The following is an 18545-nucleotide window of genomic DNA, read 5'->3' as shown; positions in this document are numbered from 1 at the left end:
AAAAGAAAATCTTAGTTTGTTTAGGAAAGATCAAACTAAGCACAAGTTTAAGATCAAATATGATAGCTATCAAATTGATTCTGTTTCCTCTCCCCCTCCCTCCCATGATGGTACCTACTGAGCTATACGTTGTTTTTGGGGGGGGCGGGCAGGCCGGGGGGGGGGGGGAGTTGTGTTTTTGTTTTTTTCAGTTGATTCATGGCCACTTAGTCATGGCCGACTTACAGTAGTTCCATGAGTTTCCTTTGTTTGATTTTCCAGGTTAAATTAAATATCTTAGGAGATGTAGTTGACCAGGGGAGTACCAGTCTGAGCATCGACAATGCAGGATTCAGTCCACATGCTGCCATCTATTCCATGCGCCCTGATGTCAGATGTGTGATACACATACACACCCCTTCAACTGCAGCCGTAAGTCTGTACAGTTCCTAACATGGCCTAAAGAAGAAACAGTTTCAAAATATGAAATATATTAAGATGTATATTATGAATGTAGATCTAGTATGAATGGATCAAACTCTCCTCTCTGCAGTTTTATACTTGTGAAACTCCATTGACTTCAGTTCAGTTACTCTTGACTTTCACCAGTTTAAGGGGCTTATTCTTCAAGATCCTGAGTGATCTGAGGGTACTGAGCACTTTGCTGGAATGAGCCATTCATAAAATGAGGATCGGACCACCTCAGTCATAGTGAAGGAGGAATATGTACAATTTAGGCCAACGCTTATTTTAAATCATCTCAGTACTACATAACGTATTCTAAGTCGTGATGTAAATGACGCTAATTGCATTTTTAAGAGGTTATATTATAACATTGTTCTGGGTATCTCTCAAAGTTATAGCTAAACTAGAAGTCAAAAAAGGGCAAAAATGAGTAAGAGGCTGGACTGAACTAACAAATAAAAGAAACAAGGAGAGAAGTCTGTATAGCATGGCTAGAGATGAGAAAAGGAAGGCATGACTGTGTACCAATATTTGAAGAGTGTGAACATCAGGAAGGAAGAAAAATTGTTGAGGGTTGATGTAGAGTGATGGGAATGAAGTGAGGAAAAGATGCATTAATATCAATTGCCAGGGAAAGCTTGCTTATGGTGCCATCTATTATGTGGCATAGTCTCCCAAGTGAAGTGGTAGCAGTGCTCTCACCGTATTTTAAACTAGACTGGATAAAGCACTAGAACAGTATCTGCTCCATATTGAGACTCCTTTTATCTAGCCAGCATATAGCCAAGACTTCACTTTCCTTTAAGAATATAGGTGGGACTGAGTGGTCATGATCCACAGGTAGAGAACCCATGTACTGGAAAAATCCTGTAGAGAATAATCTGCCACTAATATGGTGAATTTCTGGATGACCTAATAGTTTAGTTATAACTTTGGAAGCTTAACCAGGAAACTTGTGGAACAGGGCAGTTTGTACAGAACTCTGGTTTAAATGTTTGTTTTCAGAATCTTAAAAGCGATCAATTTTCTTGAAACAGGTTTCATCTATGAAGTGTGGTATCCTTCCAATCTCTCAGGAGGCTTTGATTCTGGGAGATGTTGCTTACTACAATTACCAAGGATCTCTTGATGAACAGGAAGAAAGAATTCAGCTTCAGAAGGTTCTTGGGCCCAGTTGCAAGGTAGTCAACCTTTATTCATGTTTTTCATTAATCATTTGCATGTACTGTACCAGTTTCTACCATTTAACATTAGTGTTTTCATTCACTAGGTTCTGGTCTTGAGAAATCATGGTGTGGTAGCCTTAGGAGAGACATTAGAGGAGACCTTTCACTATATTTTCAATGTGCAGCTTGCCTGTGAGATACAGGTAAGAGAGATGCTTTGTCATTATTTAATTTCTGAAGGAAATACTTATGCCATAACAAGTTATTGCAATGGATAGACCTGACTCCATAGGGAGGAAGTTCCATTATTGCAAACTATTCAACAGAATCTCTGCTATTAGATGCAATATTTGACTACAATAGGAGGATCAAATCTGTACTGCTGGACGCTTTTGAACGGGCACCAAAATCTTTTTATTTACTTATCATTATTATTTTTTTATTTTCTTCTTTGGAATCTTAGCTTTGCAATACCTTGACCAAGAAATTTGGACCTTGACAAAAAATAGACTTATCCCGGTATAGAAGTTCTGTGGGCTAAAGAGGAGACTTGTTTCTATTATAGCATGAAATTCAAAGCATGTTTCCGTTTACTTCCTTTTATGTGCACAGTTAGCAATATCAAAACCACTCTGGGTATGAATGTTAGTTTAGGCATCATGTGTTGGCTTTGCTGTAGAGCACATTGTGTTCACTTGAATGAATTTATCCCATAGGATAGTATCATTCATTAGAAAGTCATCCTATTGCAGTGCAGCATTGCAACATGATACCATTTCATGAAAAGTTATTTTGGGAGCCATTAATGCTTTGCCAACTAATCTGTTGAAAGCCAGTCAATCTGGAAGAAATGTAGATGGATCTGTAATATTACAGGGCAAATCTGGAGTCCCTCTTATCTAAATACAGACCATCCATGTGAAACTGTAACAGTGCTTTCCACGGTGGACAGAGTAAACTTCAGGAGCCTGTGTCCCGGGGTGCATACTTCTACACCCTGCAGAGCATAGATCCATGAACGTTCCCTGCAGGCTGAACACAGTGACTGTTAGAGGAGCAGGAAGGAAACAGATCCATCACTCCTTACCCTGCATAGAAATAGAACACAAAGTCTGTGGATACCACTAGATCTTCTGTGGTCTGATTGAAGAATTCCTTCCCCACTCCACCCTCTGTCCTTGTGGAGATTCATAGCGCCCAACTCAATTATTCAGGCTCAGTGTTGGGATGAGAAAAAGAGGATTTTCCACTAAGAACACAAAGTGGAGGAAAATGGTGTATTACAAAATAAATTAAGCAGAATCCAGAAATCACTTTTTAGTGTCTTAAGTAATTAATCAGACATAGAGTTGCCTTTCTCTCCAATGGTAGGGTACATCTGTATCAAGATTAAAGATATTTCTCTGTCTTCTATAGCTAAAAGTACATTGTTGAGGATGTAATAAATAATTGAAGTTTATTGCATTCACTCCTTTTGGAACCATAATTATTAACTGACACTGACATTCATACAATAGGAATCATTCTCTGCATGTCTTAATGTAGTTGTCATCATTGTAGTGAGAAGAAAAGTAACCTGAAAATATAATTGCAGCCAATTTTATGTTTACAGTTTTTCCCTTAAATTCAGACAAGCTGAGAATTCTACACCCAAAAAATTATCTATAACGAAACAAATTACTGTGTGTATATTGTTGCAGGTTCATGCATTAGCTGGCGCAGGTGGAATAGACAATCTTCTCATACTAGACCTGCAGAAGTACAAGCCTCTCACGCACACTGTGGTAGCAGCTGGAGGAGTTGGAGTTAATATGGGCTCCCAACAAAAATGGAAAGTTGGGGAGCAGGAGTTTGAAGCGCTCATGAGAATGCTGGACAACCTGGTAGGTGAACAGTTATAACAATACAAATGCAGCCCATGGGAGTCTGAGTGCCTTTTACTCCTCCACTCGTTGTGGGCTTAGGCCCTAAGTGAAGGAATTGTCTGTTTGATTTTCTTTATAAACTTGAAAATGAAATGTGTAAATTTTTATTGAATATTTAATATCTCCTGTATCTGAACATTTGACTTAGTACAGAATATTTAAAAAAAAAAATCTTTCCATATATGAAGCCTAACACAGCAGAACAGTGAGAGCTGTTTAAGCTAAAATTTCTGTCAGGACACTATGTCACAAAGGTTCATCTTTTCTCTGTATAAAGCTATATTGCTACAACATACATTTTCTAATCATCACCTTAGTCAATATACTTGGAAGCTTTCATTTTTATTTTGTTACGAATTTTAGTGTTTGTTTCTATCTTCGATCAGGTTTTATCTCTTTAATTTTTAAGGACTTGGAAGAAATGAAGTTCAGTACTAATTATTGTTCAAAATATAACAAAATATTAATTTCAAAGCAAGTGATTTACTGATAAAATAAAAGCAAAGCAAAAGAGGGTACCACTTGCATATTAGTGCAATGTATAAGACTCAGACATGAATTACGCTATGTGCTCAAGCAGGGAAGTTAGATGACCCCTTGCTTTCCTGTGCGGACTACCTATATCACAGGTCACAACACAGCAACCAGGGTATTCTCCCTCACCCCGCTCAGGCAACTGCTCCCCCTTTTGCATGGGTGGGCGGAGAGTGGGATCTGGGTGGAGCTGGGGCTCCACTGGACGTGCTAGCCAACACAGCTCAGCTGGCAAGGAGAGGCAGAAAAAGGACTGATAGAACTTACTATTTTCTCTCCATGCTCCTCTTCTCCTCCCCATCCCCCCCAATGGAGCAAGGGCTGAGCAAAAATCAAATGATGACTCTAGGTCACCATTTGGTCCCCGCTCTGCTTCTGTGCTTCCCCTTACCCAGGGCAGAATTCCAGAGGCCAATTTAGCTCAAACTGTGTTGTTACTACTTCAAGTGATTGCTCATGTGTATTCCACAATAAGTGTGCGTGCTCACCGTGCATCGGTGCCGTTCGTTCCTTTGGTACCTATAGTCAGTGAGCCTGGGCTATGGCATGCCCCGGGATTTAAGTTGTGCGGTTCTTGTTGGCGTTTTATGCCAAGAAGTGACCCGCACACAGACTGTTTGTGCTGCTTGGGAGAAACTCATATCAGCAACAGGTGCAAGATTTGCAAATCGTTTAAGCCTTGGACCAAAAGAGAAAGGGACATTAGGCTCCGAGTCATTCTGATGGAGTCGGCACTGACTCCAACCCCGGAATGCCACTCCGAGCCAGTACAAGGCACCGCAGTGTGAGTACACGGCGATCCGCCGGTGCCATCGACCATTGGCACTGCTCCCCGTCCACAGGGCACACCAAGAGGGCCAAGAAGACTCCCTCCTCACAGTGGCACCGAGGGAAGTCTGGGACAGAGGCTAGGCCCATGTCGGGCAGTCCTTGATCCCCACTGGGCCCTAGACCTCTGACTCCTGTAGAGCGGAGTAGCTCAGCCCTTTTGGAACAGGCCTCTCCAGATGTCCGGATGCCGTCCACGTCCGAAGCCCTCCAGGCGGCCTGGGACGTCTTGTCCATGCTGGTGCCCAGAGTGCCACTGATGTCGGCCCCATGCTCCAGAGGCAAGCCTCCACTGAGATCTCTGCAGTCGCCCCCGACTCAGTATCGGTCTTGATCGAGGGAACATTCCCAATGCTGATCAGTGCCCAGCGTCTGCTTGGGGCAGAGTCCATGTGGATCGCCCTCAACACCGACAGACTCTCAGGCTGGGTTCCGGCCAGCCAGGACTCGTGGCACCAGTCCTCCTCAGACAGCGGATATCGACAGGACCGCTGCAGATGTCGTCGTTGGTCCTCATCCCAGAGAGGGTACCGCAGTTGGTCACAGCACGGTCGTCAATGCCATTCCTGCTCGGGCTCCTGCTCCAAGTCTCCACCAAGGCACCGCAGCCCTGGGTGTTGGTCGCTGGTGTCTCGCCATCATGGGTCTGCCCGTCGAGGCCGTTCACAAAGCAGCTATTACCGTCAGTTCTGGTCCTCCATGTCGAGATCGCAGTCCCATGACCATCGCAAATCCTGGCACCGCCGCTCCTCCCAGTCAAGAGACCGCAGCGGATCCTACATCAGCCCAGTCTCCATTTTGTAGCCGTCCTTCGATGGGCCAGACCAGCCAACCCGGGCAGCCAGCCCCGCCGGTGCCATAGCAGATGCAGTAGCACAGAGCGTTGTGGCCGGCCCAGTGGTACCAGTGGGTATTGTGGCCTCCGGCACAGCCCCAGGTGGGAACTCGGTTGGTGGCCGGAGCTTCGAAGGCACTGTCTGCCTCCCTCTCCAGACCCCCGACAAAGGAGTTGGTGGGGCGCCCATCCTCGGTACCGTGCCTGGAGTCCAACCAAGTGGTGGATCCTCCAGTGCCAGCTGACACCCAAAGCACTACACTGTCCTCTTCACCCCGCCCGTAGGAGGCAATTTTGGCCCTGCCTCCCTCCATCCCACAGGAGGACTTCAGGGCCCACCAAGAGCTCTTAAAGAGGGTGGCAGCAAGCGTCCACCTCCAGGCAGAAGAGATGGAGGAGCCCTCGGACTTCCTGTTCATGTTGTCCCCATAGGCACCAGGTAGGGTGGCCTTGCTGCTCCATGAAGGAGTGGCTAAAATTTCAAATGTCCTGTGGCAAACACCGGCCACATTGACTCCTATATCAGAAAAGGCAGAACGCAAGTACTTTGTGCCCACTAAAGGGCATGAGTACTTATATACCCACCTGGCGCACAACTCCCTGGTGATCAAGTCTGTCAACCACAGGGAACGAACAGGTCAGCCAGCCCTGATCTCAAAGAACAAAGACTCTGAGGCTGGACTCTTTTGGAAACAAAATGTATTCATCTTCGAGCTTCCAGTTACGAGTGGCAAACCATCAGACCCTCTTGGGTCGCTACAAATTTAATCTGTGGGGTTCCCTGCTTAAATCTGAGGTCTTCCTCCAGGAGCGCAATAAGTAGTAGTTCAGGATGCTGGTGGAGGAAGGGGCAACGGCAACTCGGACTTCCTTGAGGCTGCCTCGGATGCTGTGGACACGGCTGCATGTTCAATGGCCTCCACAGTGTCCATGAGATGGCCATCATGGCTCTTGCTCTCCGGGCTCTCCAGCGAGGTGCAATCTTCCATGCAGGATCTTCCGTTTGATGGGAAAGCACTGTTCACAGAGGAAACAGATACAGGGCTGCATGGCATGAAGGACTCTCGCAAGACCCTCCAGACACTGGGTCTCTATGTCCCAGTTCTGGCAAAAGCTAAGTTCAAGCCACAGCAGACTCCAACCCTGGCCACCCTCTCAAAGTACGAGGCCGCCCATAAGAAGCAACAGGACTATAAGAGAGACCCTCACAGGCAGCCTCGGCCTGCCCCCCAACCTGTACCCTCCAAGGGCAAGCAGGCGGAAAAAGGCAATTTTGACGAGACGCTTGGGGGCAACCCGCCAGCCCTCATCAGGGATCCAACCCCAATAAAGCTTCCCTTCTCCAACTGAGCGTATGCTTTCCTTCCAGAATGGTCTCGGCTCACTTTGGACCGATGGGTCCTCAACACCATTTCCCGGGGTTACACCCTCCAGTTTACTTCCTCCCCACCCAACCACCCCCTGCCCCCAATCCCTCCTGGGGGACCCCTTGCACGAAGCTCTGCTCGAGCAGGAGATGGGGTGGCTCCTAGGACTAGGAGCAATAGAGGCAGTGCCTGAGGAGTTCATGGGCAAGGTGTACTACTCCCGTTATTTCCTTATCCCGAAGGCCAAAGGAGGTCTCATGCCCATACTGGACCTCCGGGTTCTGAACCAGCACATGGGGAAGCTCAAGTTCCGCATGGTCTCCCTGGCCTCCATCATCCCCTCCCTGGATCCCGGGGACCATTATGCTGCCCTCGATCTACAGGATGCGTACTTCCACATCCACATATTCAAGGGGCACAGGCGCTTCCTCCATTTTGTGGTGAGACAGAATCATTACCAATTTACGGTCCTCCCGTTTGGGCAGTCCACTGCCCCCAGGGTGTTTACAAAATGCATATTCGTGGTAAGGGGGTACAGATATTTCCCTGTCTGGATGATTGGCTTGTCAAGGGCACCTCCCGGTCTCAGGTGAGGGATCACGTGGCACTCCTTCTGTCCACGTGCACCGCCTTGGGCCTACTGGTAAACAACACCAAGTCCACGTTAGTCTCAGTCCAATGCATAGAGTTTATCGGGGCACTCCTGGACGTAGTGTCGGCCAGGGCCTCTCTCCCGCCAGACAGGTTTGAGACCCTGAAAGGTCTCCTCGACTCGGTCACGAGGTTCCCAGTGACAACAGCCAGGGTTTGCCTGCAGCTCTTGGGTCATATGTCGGCATGGATGTACATGGTCTGTCACGCCAGTCTGAGGATGAGGCTCCTCCAGCTCTGGTTGGCCTTGAATTTCTCCCAGGCCACGGACAGGATGGACAAGGTCCTCACCATGCTGGATGCTGTGGTTACCTCCCTGCGATGGTGGTCCACCCCGAACAACGTGCTCCAACAGGTCCCGTTCAGGGACAGGGCCCCATTCCTGTTATGAGCTGGTGTGCATTCCCTAGCCACCCATTGTGAGGGCACACTCGACCCAGGCACAGGCCTCGTCGACTGCCTTCATGGCCCATGGCCCCATCCAGGACATTTGTAGGGCCGCCATGTGGTCATCAGTTCACACGTTCATCTCGCACTACGAGATCGTCTTCCAAACCAGGGATAACACCGGGTTTGGCAGGACTGTCCTCCTTCCTGGGAACATGTGACCTCCTACCCACCTCCAACAGGTATAGCTTGGAATCACCTGTTGTGAAATACCCATGAGCAATCACTCGAGGAAGAAAAACCAGTTACCTTTTCCATAACTGGTGTTCTTCAAGATGTGTTGCTCATGTCTATTCCATGTCCCACCCTCCTTCCCCTCTGTTGGAGTTGTCTGGCAAAAAGGAACTGAGGGTGGGGGAAGCGCGCAGCTCCCCTTATACCATGCCAGGCAGGCGCCACTCCAGGCGCTCCCCTCTACGGGTACTGCTAGGGGAAAAGCTTCTGGCACCGGTGCACGTGGCGAGCAGTCACACCTATTGTGGAATAGACATGAGCAACATAGCTCAAAGAACACCAGTTAGGAAAAGGTAACTTTTTTCCCATCAGAAGGGAAAAGTTACCTTTGTTGGCTCTTAAATGGAAGAAGGAATTGACCATTATAAACTTCCACAGATTATTCTTAATCCTTCCGGATTGCACTGTTCATAAGTGGAAGTAGAAAGACTGTCATATATGTGAAAAACTGCAATTATGTGAAATTTTGATTGTCTGCTGTGATTTTGACTGTAAAGATTTTTTATAAATCAATACATGAAAAATAGTTTGAAGACGGATATCCCAAACCTCTTACTTGGATGAGTGCAGATAGTTCATTTAATACATACACGGGGGTAAAAACCTGCCATAATTTCTTATTGTTTGGGTATTATTGGTTGATTTTTTTTTTCTTCTTCTTAACTTCTCAGGGATACAGAACTGGCTATGCTTATAGGCATCCTCTGGTCAGAGAAAAACCCAGGCACAAGAGTGACGTTGAGATCCCAGCCACTGTGACTGCCTTTTCTTTCGAAGATGATACAGTTCCACTTTCCCCCCTCAAATTCCTAGCACAAAGACAACAGCGAGAGAAGACAAGATGGCTGAACTCTCCAAATACATACTTGAAAGTGAATGTGCCTGAAGAGTCTTGGAATGGAGAGACTAGTCCCAGAACTAAGATAACGGTAGGAAGCTATTTTTGGTAGTTGGCTTGTTCTTACTCTACCTGAGAGAAAGTGAATTATACAGAGCTTATAGCACTAAATCTGGCCCACTTCCAAAATCCTTTTTAGCTGGATTATCTAACTAGTTAAAAGCTAGCAAACAAGAAAACAGGCTTGTCTGAGATTGAACATGAGAATAGCTGCTGCACTGATATGCCCTTTCTGTTTGGGGGAATTTTGGTCATAGAAAAAGAGAGAGCTTTGTTATCGAGTCTTTGATGGATTTCCTCTTCCTTATTGGTTCTTGTAATAGGAGCTTTTTTGTTGTTGTTGTATTGCATCTAGCATGCTAAGAATTACCCATGCATCAACTGTAGTGTCTCATTTTCCCCCCCTCTGTGTTGGGGCCTCTCCATCCCCACAGGAGCGCTATCTTTTCCAAGCTAAATCAATTCCTCCATGTTTGTTGAGTCTAGGTCACTGTCACTATCTTTGGTCAAAGACAACTGATCAGGACTTTCTTTAGAGCCCATTAACGCTACCTGTTAACATATGTCTTTGAATGATGTGCAGGACTTCCTTCTCCCAGGACTAAGTATGTTGCCTCCACCACATTCCCAACCAGCTAGGGGACAGATTAGGTATCTTGCAAAGCGGTGCCTAGTAGAGGTATCTCATTTGCTATACACCTGATCCCAGTTGCATAAAACATAGATTAAAAGCAGCAGCACCACCTGGTGGTAGTTAACCAATTTCTCTGTTCCTTTAGTTTGTTAGCTATATCATCAATGGCAGGCTTCTGTTAAAATTTGCTTAAAAAGGAAAAATCCCAGTACAAAACCTGCAGTTAGCAGAGGTAGGAGACTACAGTACAAATAGAGTAAGAGGAAGAGAGAACCAATTCTGGAGCCATTCGATGCTGCATTAATGGAATAGAAAGTTCAGTGGTCTTTATCCCTTTTATACAGGATTTTTGGTAAAAGCAATCTTTTCTAAACGTAATCATATTAATATCATTTTGTAGTTCTGTATAATTTTTCAAGTGACCTTTTCAATTTTTCAGTCATTTAGTTAAACCTGCCTTGTGAGATAAGTATTGCATCCATTTACAAGTTTGTAAGCTGGGGCACAGAACGGTTTAATAAATTGGCAATGATCTCTTAATGAGTTACTAGCAGAGTGACTAGTCCTTGCTCCTCCTCCTAACCACTAAACCATGCTCTTTGCAATGGCTACATTCTCTCCCTTTTTTTCGCCTAACATCTAAACATTTTTCTTTTAAGTGGATGAAAGCTGAAGACTCCTCCAAGATTAGTGGAGGAACTCCAATCAAAATTGAAGATCCTAACCAATTTGTGCCTCTAAATACAAACCCAAGTGACGTGTTAGAAAAGAGGAATAAGGTAGGAAAGGATTAATGAAAAAATCTGTGACAATACCTTCAATTGTTTACAGGTACCAGATATATATTCTAAGTCAGCAGTCAAGTGATCATTAAAAACAGGAATAAAATGGTTTACTGAAATATGCTGGCTTTACCAAAATGTCTTTTTTTTTTTTTTTTTAATTCCACATGCTGTTGGAATTGAATAATAAAACTGGTAGCACCTTGATTATAATACTTCGCTGGATGATCAGCAGTTACTCTGAGAATGACAAATCAGAGATGGCCCCAAACTGTAACACTTTGCTTAGCATAAAACTTAGTGGAAGTTTGTATGTAGATCTGAACTGAACAGCTCTGAGCTATCTCTCTTATGTTGTAGGTGCCCTTTCTCAAAAAAACTGCAGAAATACTCATTAAAATGTTGCATTGATAGTTTCTGAGAATATTTATTTTAAATGTACATAACTAATAAATATCATGAATGTGAAAAACAGCCATTTTCAGAAAGCTGACCCAAACTCCACCCCAGGCATGATTGTGTTGCTAGACATGTAATGCTGTTTCTGTGAAATTATGGGATTTACTTACTTGGAGTCTTTTAGGGGTTAAAGGGCCATATTACCATCCTTGAGGACTGAATATGATTCAGAAGGAGCAACTCCCTTCCTCGAAAAGGATAAATAAAACAATACCCTGTAATCACCCAGACACTGATTTAGACTACTGTTATCAGTCCCAGACACTAAGCTTGCTCTTCCCAGGCAGATTCACAAGCCTTGCTGTCTCAAAGAGAGAGGGGCAGGAGTTCTGGGGTGGTTTTTTGTTTGTTTTTTTTTCATTAGTTAAATATTGACAGTGTGCATCATTGCCATTTAGATAGGGCTGCTGGTTGAGGAAAGTGGCAAATTATTCAAGTGGGGCAAATTCTACCAAAACTTCTTTGACCACACATGGTATTGACCCAATGGCAACTGAACCTGTGTGATTCTGCCTCACAAGGGAGGAAGGCAGATTCAGATGGCGTGCAGTCACTCTGCAGAGCTCACCTCCACTGGGGTTCCATACATGGTGACTCTGAACGGGTGCAGGTAGCTGGGGTTGGGACCAGGATGAATCTTTAGTGGTGCCGAAGTGGTGTCATAGGATCAGCAGGTACTGTGCATTCAGAGGTAGGGAGCACCTTATCCCAGAATAGAGCAGTACAAAGTCCAGTGCTCCAGTTGTGCTCCATTGCCCTATACATTGGCCATACAAAGTTGATGGTGGAAAAAGGGTTTGCTATATAAGGACAATAGATGCTTTAAATAACATTTGTCTTTTTCCGTATAGATTCGTGAGCAAAACCGATATGACTTAAAGACAGCAGGACCGCAGTCTCAGTTACTTGCTGGGATTGTTGTGGATAAAAAGCCTAGTCCAGTAAGTGTACATCATGACTTTTTAATTCACTGCCTTAAATGGGTTCTATCAATCTTTCTTTCAGACTTGAAGGTTTGGTCTTTTCTTTTTGAATGTTTTTTGTTAAATGTGACATGAAAATACTATATCTAACCTGTGAGATATTTTCGTCATTCACAATACAAGTTTTTATCTACAGTGTTTTAAAAAAAAAAGTCTGGGGGGCTTCTAATTACTCAGGGTTTGTCTACACCTAAAACACTACAGCAGCACTGCAGCTATGCCGCTGAGGTGCTACAGTGTAGACTCTCACTACAGCAACAGGAGAGGTGAATCCTCTTCCCCAAGAGGTGGTAGCCCGGTCAATAGAGAACTACTCATAGTTCCTAATAGGACTGTGAAACTCATTGCCATAGGACATCGTTCAGGCCAAGAATTGAGCAAGACTCAGAGAGGAATTGCACACTTGTATAGCTAAAAAGAGTATGCAATGTTGTTCTAGCTAATGCTAACGAGAAGAGTTTTTGGAAAGGCCTGGTCTACGCTGGGGTGGGATCAATCTAAGATACATAACTTCAGCTACAAGAATAGCATAGCTGAAGTTGACATATCTTAGATCAACTTAGATTGACTTACTTCGCATCCTTGCGGCGTGGGATCGATGGCCGCCGCTCCCCTGTCAACTCCGCTTCCGCCTCTCACCCTAGTGGAGTTCCAGAGTCCACGGGGAATGCATTCAGGGATTGATGTATCGCATCTAGACGAGACACGATACATCGATCCCCGATAGATCGATTACTACCTGCCAATCGGGGGTAGTGTAGATGTACCCGAAGAGAGATAAAAACTCATGTTTCAGGATCTAAGACTGTCCCTAACTACTAGTGATTAGGATGAATCCTTCATGGGGGGACAGTGTGATGGGGTCCCCAGCATACAACTGGGACTGTGGGACTGTTGAGCCCTCTGTCTCACCAGCCCGGGGTATCCCTCTCACTCTGTGATGTTGGTAAGCTACAAACCTCTGGCAGGCACTGCACACTCACAGACATCCATGGACAGAGACACACCCAACCGAGATACATGAATGCTTCTCCCAGCCACTCATGAACCAACCAATAGAACGGCTCCAGCCAATTCTCCCCAGCCTCACTGCTCTCCATGACTCACCACCTGGAAACACATCTGGAGAATAAAGACTTGGAACTGGGGAGGGTGGTCCCAAGCTGGAAGGCAGTTCCAGCCTGTGTATTGAAGATCTGTGACCCATTTGTACCATTTGTCAGGAGCGGCACTGCTTGATTCAAATCCTCCTTAGTTTGTAGAACTCAGACTGTGAATTTATTTTATTTCTTAGGTAACCAGCTTTGATCTCTGTGCTTGCTACTTAAAATCACTTAAAATGTCTTTCTGTAGTTAATAAATCTGTTCTATATTTTACCTAAAACAGTGTGTTTTGGTTGACGTGCTTGGGAAATCTCAGGTCAGTTTACAAAGACTGGTGTGTGTCCTCTCCATATTGAGGGAGGGGCGGACTGGGTAATGAACTTACACTGGCCAGGCTTCTGACCAGTGCAAGCTGGGGATCTGTGGGGGAATTGGCTGGAGCCCTTATTGTTGGTTCATGAGTGGCTGGCAAAGTGTTCATGTAATTCAGTTGGGTATATCACTGCATGTGGAGGTCTGTGTAAACGCAGAACCTGTCAGAGGTTTGTAGCTTGGCAACAGCATCACAGAATGAGAGGGATACTCCAGGTTGTGGGGACAGAGAGCTCAGTCGTCCCACAGTCCAAGTTGCACCCTGGGCCCCATCACAGACACAGTGTCCCATGATGGCCTACTTTAGGGTTTCTTCAACCTCCCACTGAAGCATCTGGTTTTGGATCCTGTCAGAGAGAGACTATTGGACTACATGGAATGCATGGCAATTCCTATGTCCTTATGAACTCAAACGAATTTCACAAGGAGGTTCTGAATGACAGAAAGCTTCAACATCTTGTTCTTTTTCCTCTCTCAAATCATTTACTTTACAGGGCTAATCAGTTTACTTATGATGACAAAGAATAACCCCCTTTACTCCTAGGGGAATTCTTCCGCAGATTTCTTGGCTGCCCTGCAGAAAAATGGGGAAGCAAAGAAATCTGTGGGGAACACACTCCCCTTCTGCAGCAGTATCCATTTGGTGTTCAGCTTCTTACTGCCTTCTCTTTGGACATGGGACCCCCTTATATTCTTGCTACTCATACATACCTGTCAGAAGCTCAACACTAGTAACCAGTCTAGATGGAGGGGCTACTTGACAGCAATGTGGCAGTGAAGCGCAGCAGGCCAGGATCCAGACTCAAGGACTCCTTTGCAGAAATAGGTCCAAATCTCCTCCTCAGTGAGTGAATAATTTTTACTAATGCTACTTGTAAGAGCTCACATGATCTACATAAACAGTGAGATGGAAAACTGACATTAAATACACTTGTGCTATAACCAAGTGCATAGATAGTGTGAGCAGCTATTTTTTTTTGCATGGTCACTTTTCACTTGATCAAAACAGCAGAGATGCATAGCTCTCCATTAGTCTGGGAACAATGATTTTGTTTCGTGGGTGGTAGTTTTCTTTTCACTTTTTATAACTAAATTTATAAACCAATCAGACCCAGAACTAGAAAGCTGTAGTGCATATTCGTAATTTAGTATCCTGCTAACCCTATCTGTAGCTAGTAGCAATATGATAAATTACAACGTTGGCCTAATTTATATAAAATTAGCCACACTAGAAGTCCTCACAATTTTGTTTCAGTTGTTCCCAAAATACATATAATAGATACAGTTACAATAAAAGCTATTTATGGAATCTCCATCATTAGGGATTTTTAAGAGCAGGTTGGACAAACACGTATCAGGGATGGTCTAGATAATTCTTAGTGCTGCCATGAATGCAGTGGACTGGACTAGATGACCTCTCAAGGTCCCTTCCAGTTCTGTGATTCTGTTCTATGATTCTATTTGCAACAATGTATATGATTAAGGATTTGTAAATGTGTGATTCTAGTTTGTTCTTGCTACTTCTTATTTTTGTATATGTATTGTATATTTATATTTTAATCTCTGAAAATTGTTAATAAAAATTAAATGCAAAAAAGGACCAAGTGTCTACAAATACTGTAGGGAATAGTGAAGTATTGGACAAGGTGGGTAATCATTCTTTTCCATCCATAACTTATGTGATAGCAAAAAGAGTGTGAGATTAAAATGAGTAAGACTCACGTAATCGTATACAACTGTAGTAAAGAAATTTCATGAATCATAGAACATTAGGCTTGGAAGAGAACTCAGGAGGTCATCTAGTCCATCCCCCTGCTCAAAACAGGACCAACCCCAACCAAATCATCCCAGCCAGGGCTTTGTCAAGCCAGGCCTTAAAAACCTCTAAGGATGGTGATTCCACCACCTCCCTTGGTAACCCATTGCAGAGCTTCACCACCCTCCTAATGAAATAGTTTTTTCTAATATCCATCCTAAACCTCCCTCACTGCAACTTGAGACTGTTGCTTCTTGTTCTGTCATCTGCCACCACTGACAACAGCCTAGCTCCATCCTCTTTGGAACCTCCTTTCAGGTAGTTGAAGGCTACTGTCCAATCCCACCCCCCACCTTCTCTTCTGCAGACTAAATAAGCCCAGTTTCCTCAGCCTCTCCTCGTAAGTCATGTGCCCCAGTCCCCTAATCATTTTCATTGCCCTATGCTGGACTCTCTCTCCAATTTGTCCACATCCTTTCTGTAGTGGGGGGCCCAAAACTGGACTCAATACTTCAGATGTGGCCACACCAGTGTTGAATAGAGGGGAATAATCACTTCCCTTGGTCTGCTGGCAATGCTCCTACTAATGCAGCTCAGTATGCCACTAGCCTTCTTGACAACAAGGGCACACTGTTGACTCATCCAGCTTCTCATCCACTGGAATCCTCAGGTCCTTTCCTGCAGAACTGCCGTTTAGTCAATCGGTCCCCAGACTGTAGCAGTGCATTGGATTCTTCCATCCTAAGTGCAGGCACTTTATCCTTGTTGAACCTCATCAGATTTCTTTTGGCCCAATCCTCCAATTTGTCTAGGTCACTCTGGACCTATCCTTACCCTCCAGCTTATCTATCTCTCCCCCCAGCTTAGTGTCATCTGCGAACTTGCTGAGGGTCCAGTCCATCCCATCATCCAGATCATTAGTGAAGATGTTGAACAAAACCGGCCCCTGGACCGACCCCTGGGGCACTCTACTAGATACCGGCTGCCAACCAGACATCAAGCCGTTGATCACTACCCATTGAACCCAATGATCTATCCAGCTTTCTATCCACCTTCTAGTCCATTCATCCAATCCATACTCTAACTTGCTGGCAAGAATACTGTGGGAAATCATATCAAAAGCTTTGCTAAAGTCAAGATATATCCCATCCACCATTTTCCCCGTATCCACAGACCCAGTTGTCTCATCATAGAAGGTAATCAGGTTGGTCAGGCATGATTTTCCCTTGGTGAATCCATGTTGACTGTTCCTGATCACCTTCCTCTCTTCCAAGTGCTTCAAAATGGATTCCTTGAGGACCTGCTCCATGATTTTTCCAGGGACTGAGATGAGGCTGACCGGTCTAGTTCCGCAGATTTTCCGTCTTCCCTTTTTTGAAGATGGGTGCTACTTTTGCCTTTTTTCAGTTGTCCGGGACCTTCCCCAATCACCATGAATTTTCAAAGATAATGGCCACTGGCTCTGCAATCACATCAGCCAACACCCTCAGATGCATTAGATCTGGACCCATGGACTTGTGCATTTCCAGCTTTTCTAAATAGTCCTTAACCAGTTTTTCACCAATGAGATGAACTTTGTCAATAAAATCAGGTACTACTTTTGTCCACTATCTATAATAATGCGTTTGTAAATTAGATAATTAACTTAGAACCATGTATCAATTTACCATGTTTAGGAGCAAGAAGGACTTCCAGTTCTGTGGTGATAATTTCTTACCTCCTTGCACACATACCTCTGATTTTTCTTCAGCACAATTGTATTTATTTCTGAATTATACAGATGGCCCTAATTATGCATAATTTTGCATGACCTGGTAGATAAACATGGAAAATCCTCTTATTCTGACAATGATCTCGTCTCATTTTTTTGAGAGTGCAGCTTCCCACAATGTTTGAGGTTATTCCTATTTCCTCACTTTTGTTACCTATACTTTTGAAATGGTACTCTTTTTTTCTTTTGTTATGTAATGTAAGTTAATGTCATCTTATTGACTTGAACACAGTTTTCAGAACAAAACAACCACTCAGTTTCTCCATCTCTTATTTCATAAAATGGAACTTGAGAGCAGTTTGCTTGCTGTAGAACAATCATAAACTGAAAGAATAAAATTATATTGAAGTGTAGATGGAGGAATTATACACATCTTATTGTAGGAATTGTAATAAGCAAGGTCTGAATAACTCAGGCTCCATATTCCTGTAAATTACTGATGTAAATCTAGCCTGGGTTGATAGTGCAGTCCTGCTATTTTGATCGCTGTCAAGTGGCCAATGTAAAATAAGTTAGTCTTGATTAAGCTCTCTGTGTAGAGAGAGTTCCACATTTCCGTGGTGCTTTTGTTAGAATTCTGAGCAGAATGAGCAAATATTTACTGGATAAGGAGTTATCACTCTTAGAAGTGGACCCTACAGAAGAGAGTTCAGGCACTGTGGTGAGAAAGGAAGAAGGAAGCTTACAAAGCTTCATTGTCTATGGCAGGGGTCGGCAACCTTTCAGAAGTGGTGTGCCAAGTCTTCATTTATTCACTCTAATTTAAGGTTTTGCGTGCCAGTCATACATTTTAACATTTTTAGAAGGTCTCTTTCTATAAGTCTGTAATATATAACTAAACTATTGTATGTAAAGTAAATAAGGTTTTTAAAATGTTTAAGAAGTTTCATTTAAAATTAAAATGCAGAGTCCCCCCACAGACCGGTGGCCAGGACCCAGGCAGTGTGAGTGCCACTGAAAATCAGCTCATGTGCTGCCTTCAGCACACATGCCATAGGTTGCCTACCCTGGTCTATAGGTGTTCTGTAGATTAGAATTTTGTGTGAGATTTTCAAACATGCATACGTGATGGAGGAGTACAAGTTCCTGAAAGTCAGTGCAACTTAGTCTTGAGTCATTTGATGTCTTTTGAAAATCTCACCCTTGGCATCCAGTCGCTATCAGTCAGATATTTTTCTCAAGCATTAAAATTCACTTTTGTAAAAATGAATTATCATGAGATTTTAGATAAATCCATTGATTGAAATGGACAAAATGGCATTTTCAAAAGAGCTTAGATATTTGGACAACAGTTCACCAAAGCACTTATGTATGTGCTTAAGTGCTTTAATAAATTTGCACCTTGGTAGATAATC

General features: G+C 44.1%; 1 protein-coding gene across 19 annotated transcripts in view; it reads left to right on the top strand.

The window, feature by feature from the left end:
* The window catches only part of ADD3 (adducin 3), a 156017-nt gene that overhangs the window by 124888 nt on the left and 12584 nt on the right, over positions 1-18545 (top strand). For all 19 annotated transcript variants that reach the window (XM_075061363.1, XM_075061358.1, XM_075061362.1 and 16 more), the window contains 7 exons: positions 262-411; positions 1482-1625; positions 1715-1813; positions 3311-3493; positions 9103-9360; positions 10623-10742; positions 12056-12145. In XM_075061363.1, the coding sequence (XP_074917464.1) occupies positions 262-411; positions 1482-1625; positions 1715-1813; positions 3311-3493; positions 9103-9360; positions 10623-10742; positions 12056-12145 (1044 nt within the window). The remainder of the gene's footprint in view (positions 1-261; positions 412-1481; positions 1626-1714; positions 1814-3310; positions 3494-9102; positions 9361-10622; positions 10743-12055; positions 12146-18545) is intronic.

This window comes from Chelonoidis abingdonii, unplaced genomic scaffold (genome assembly GCF_003597395.2).
Source record: "Chelonoidis abingdonii isolate Lonesome George unplaced genomic scaffold, CheloAbing_2.0 scaffold0027, whole genome shotgun sequence".
NCBI lineage: Eukaryota > Metazoa > Chordata > Testudines > Testudinidae > Chelonoidis > Chelonoidis abingdonii.
This window is presented reverse-complemented; position numbering and strand designations above follow the sequence as displayed.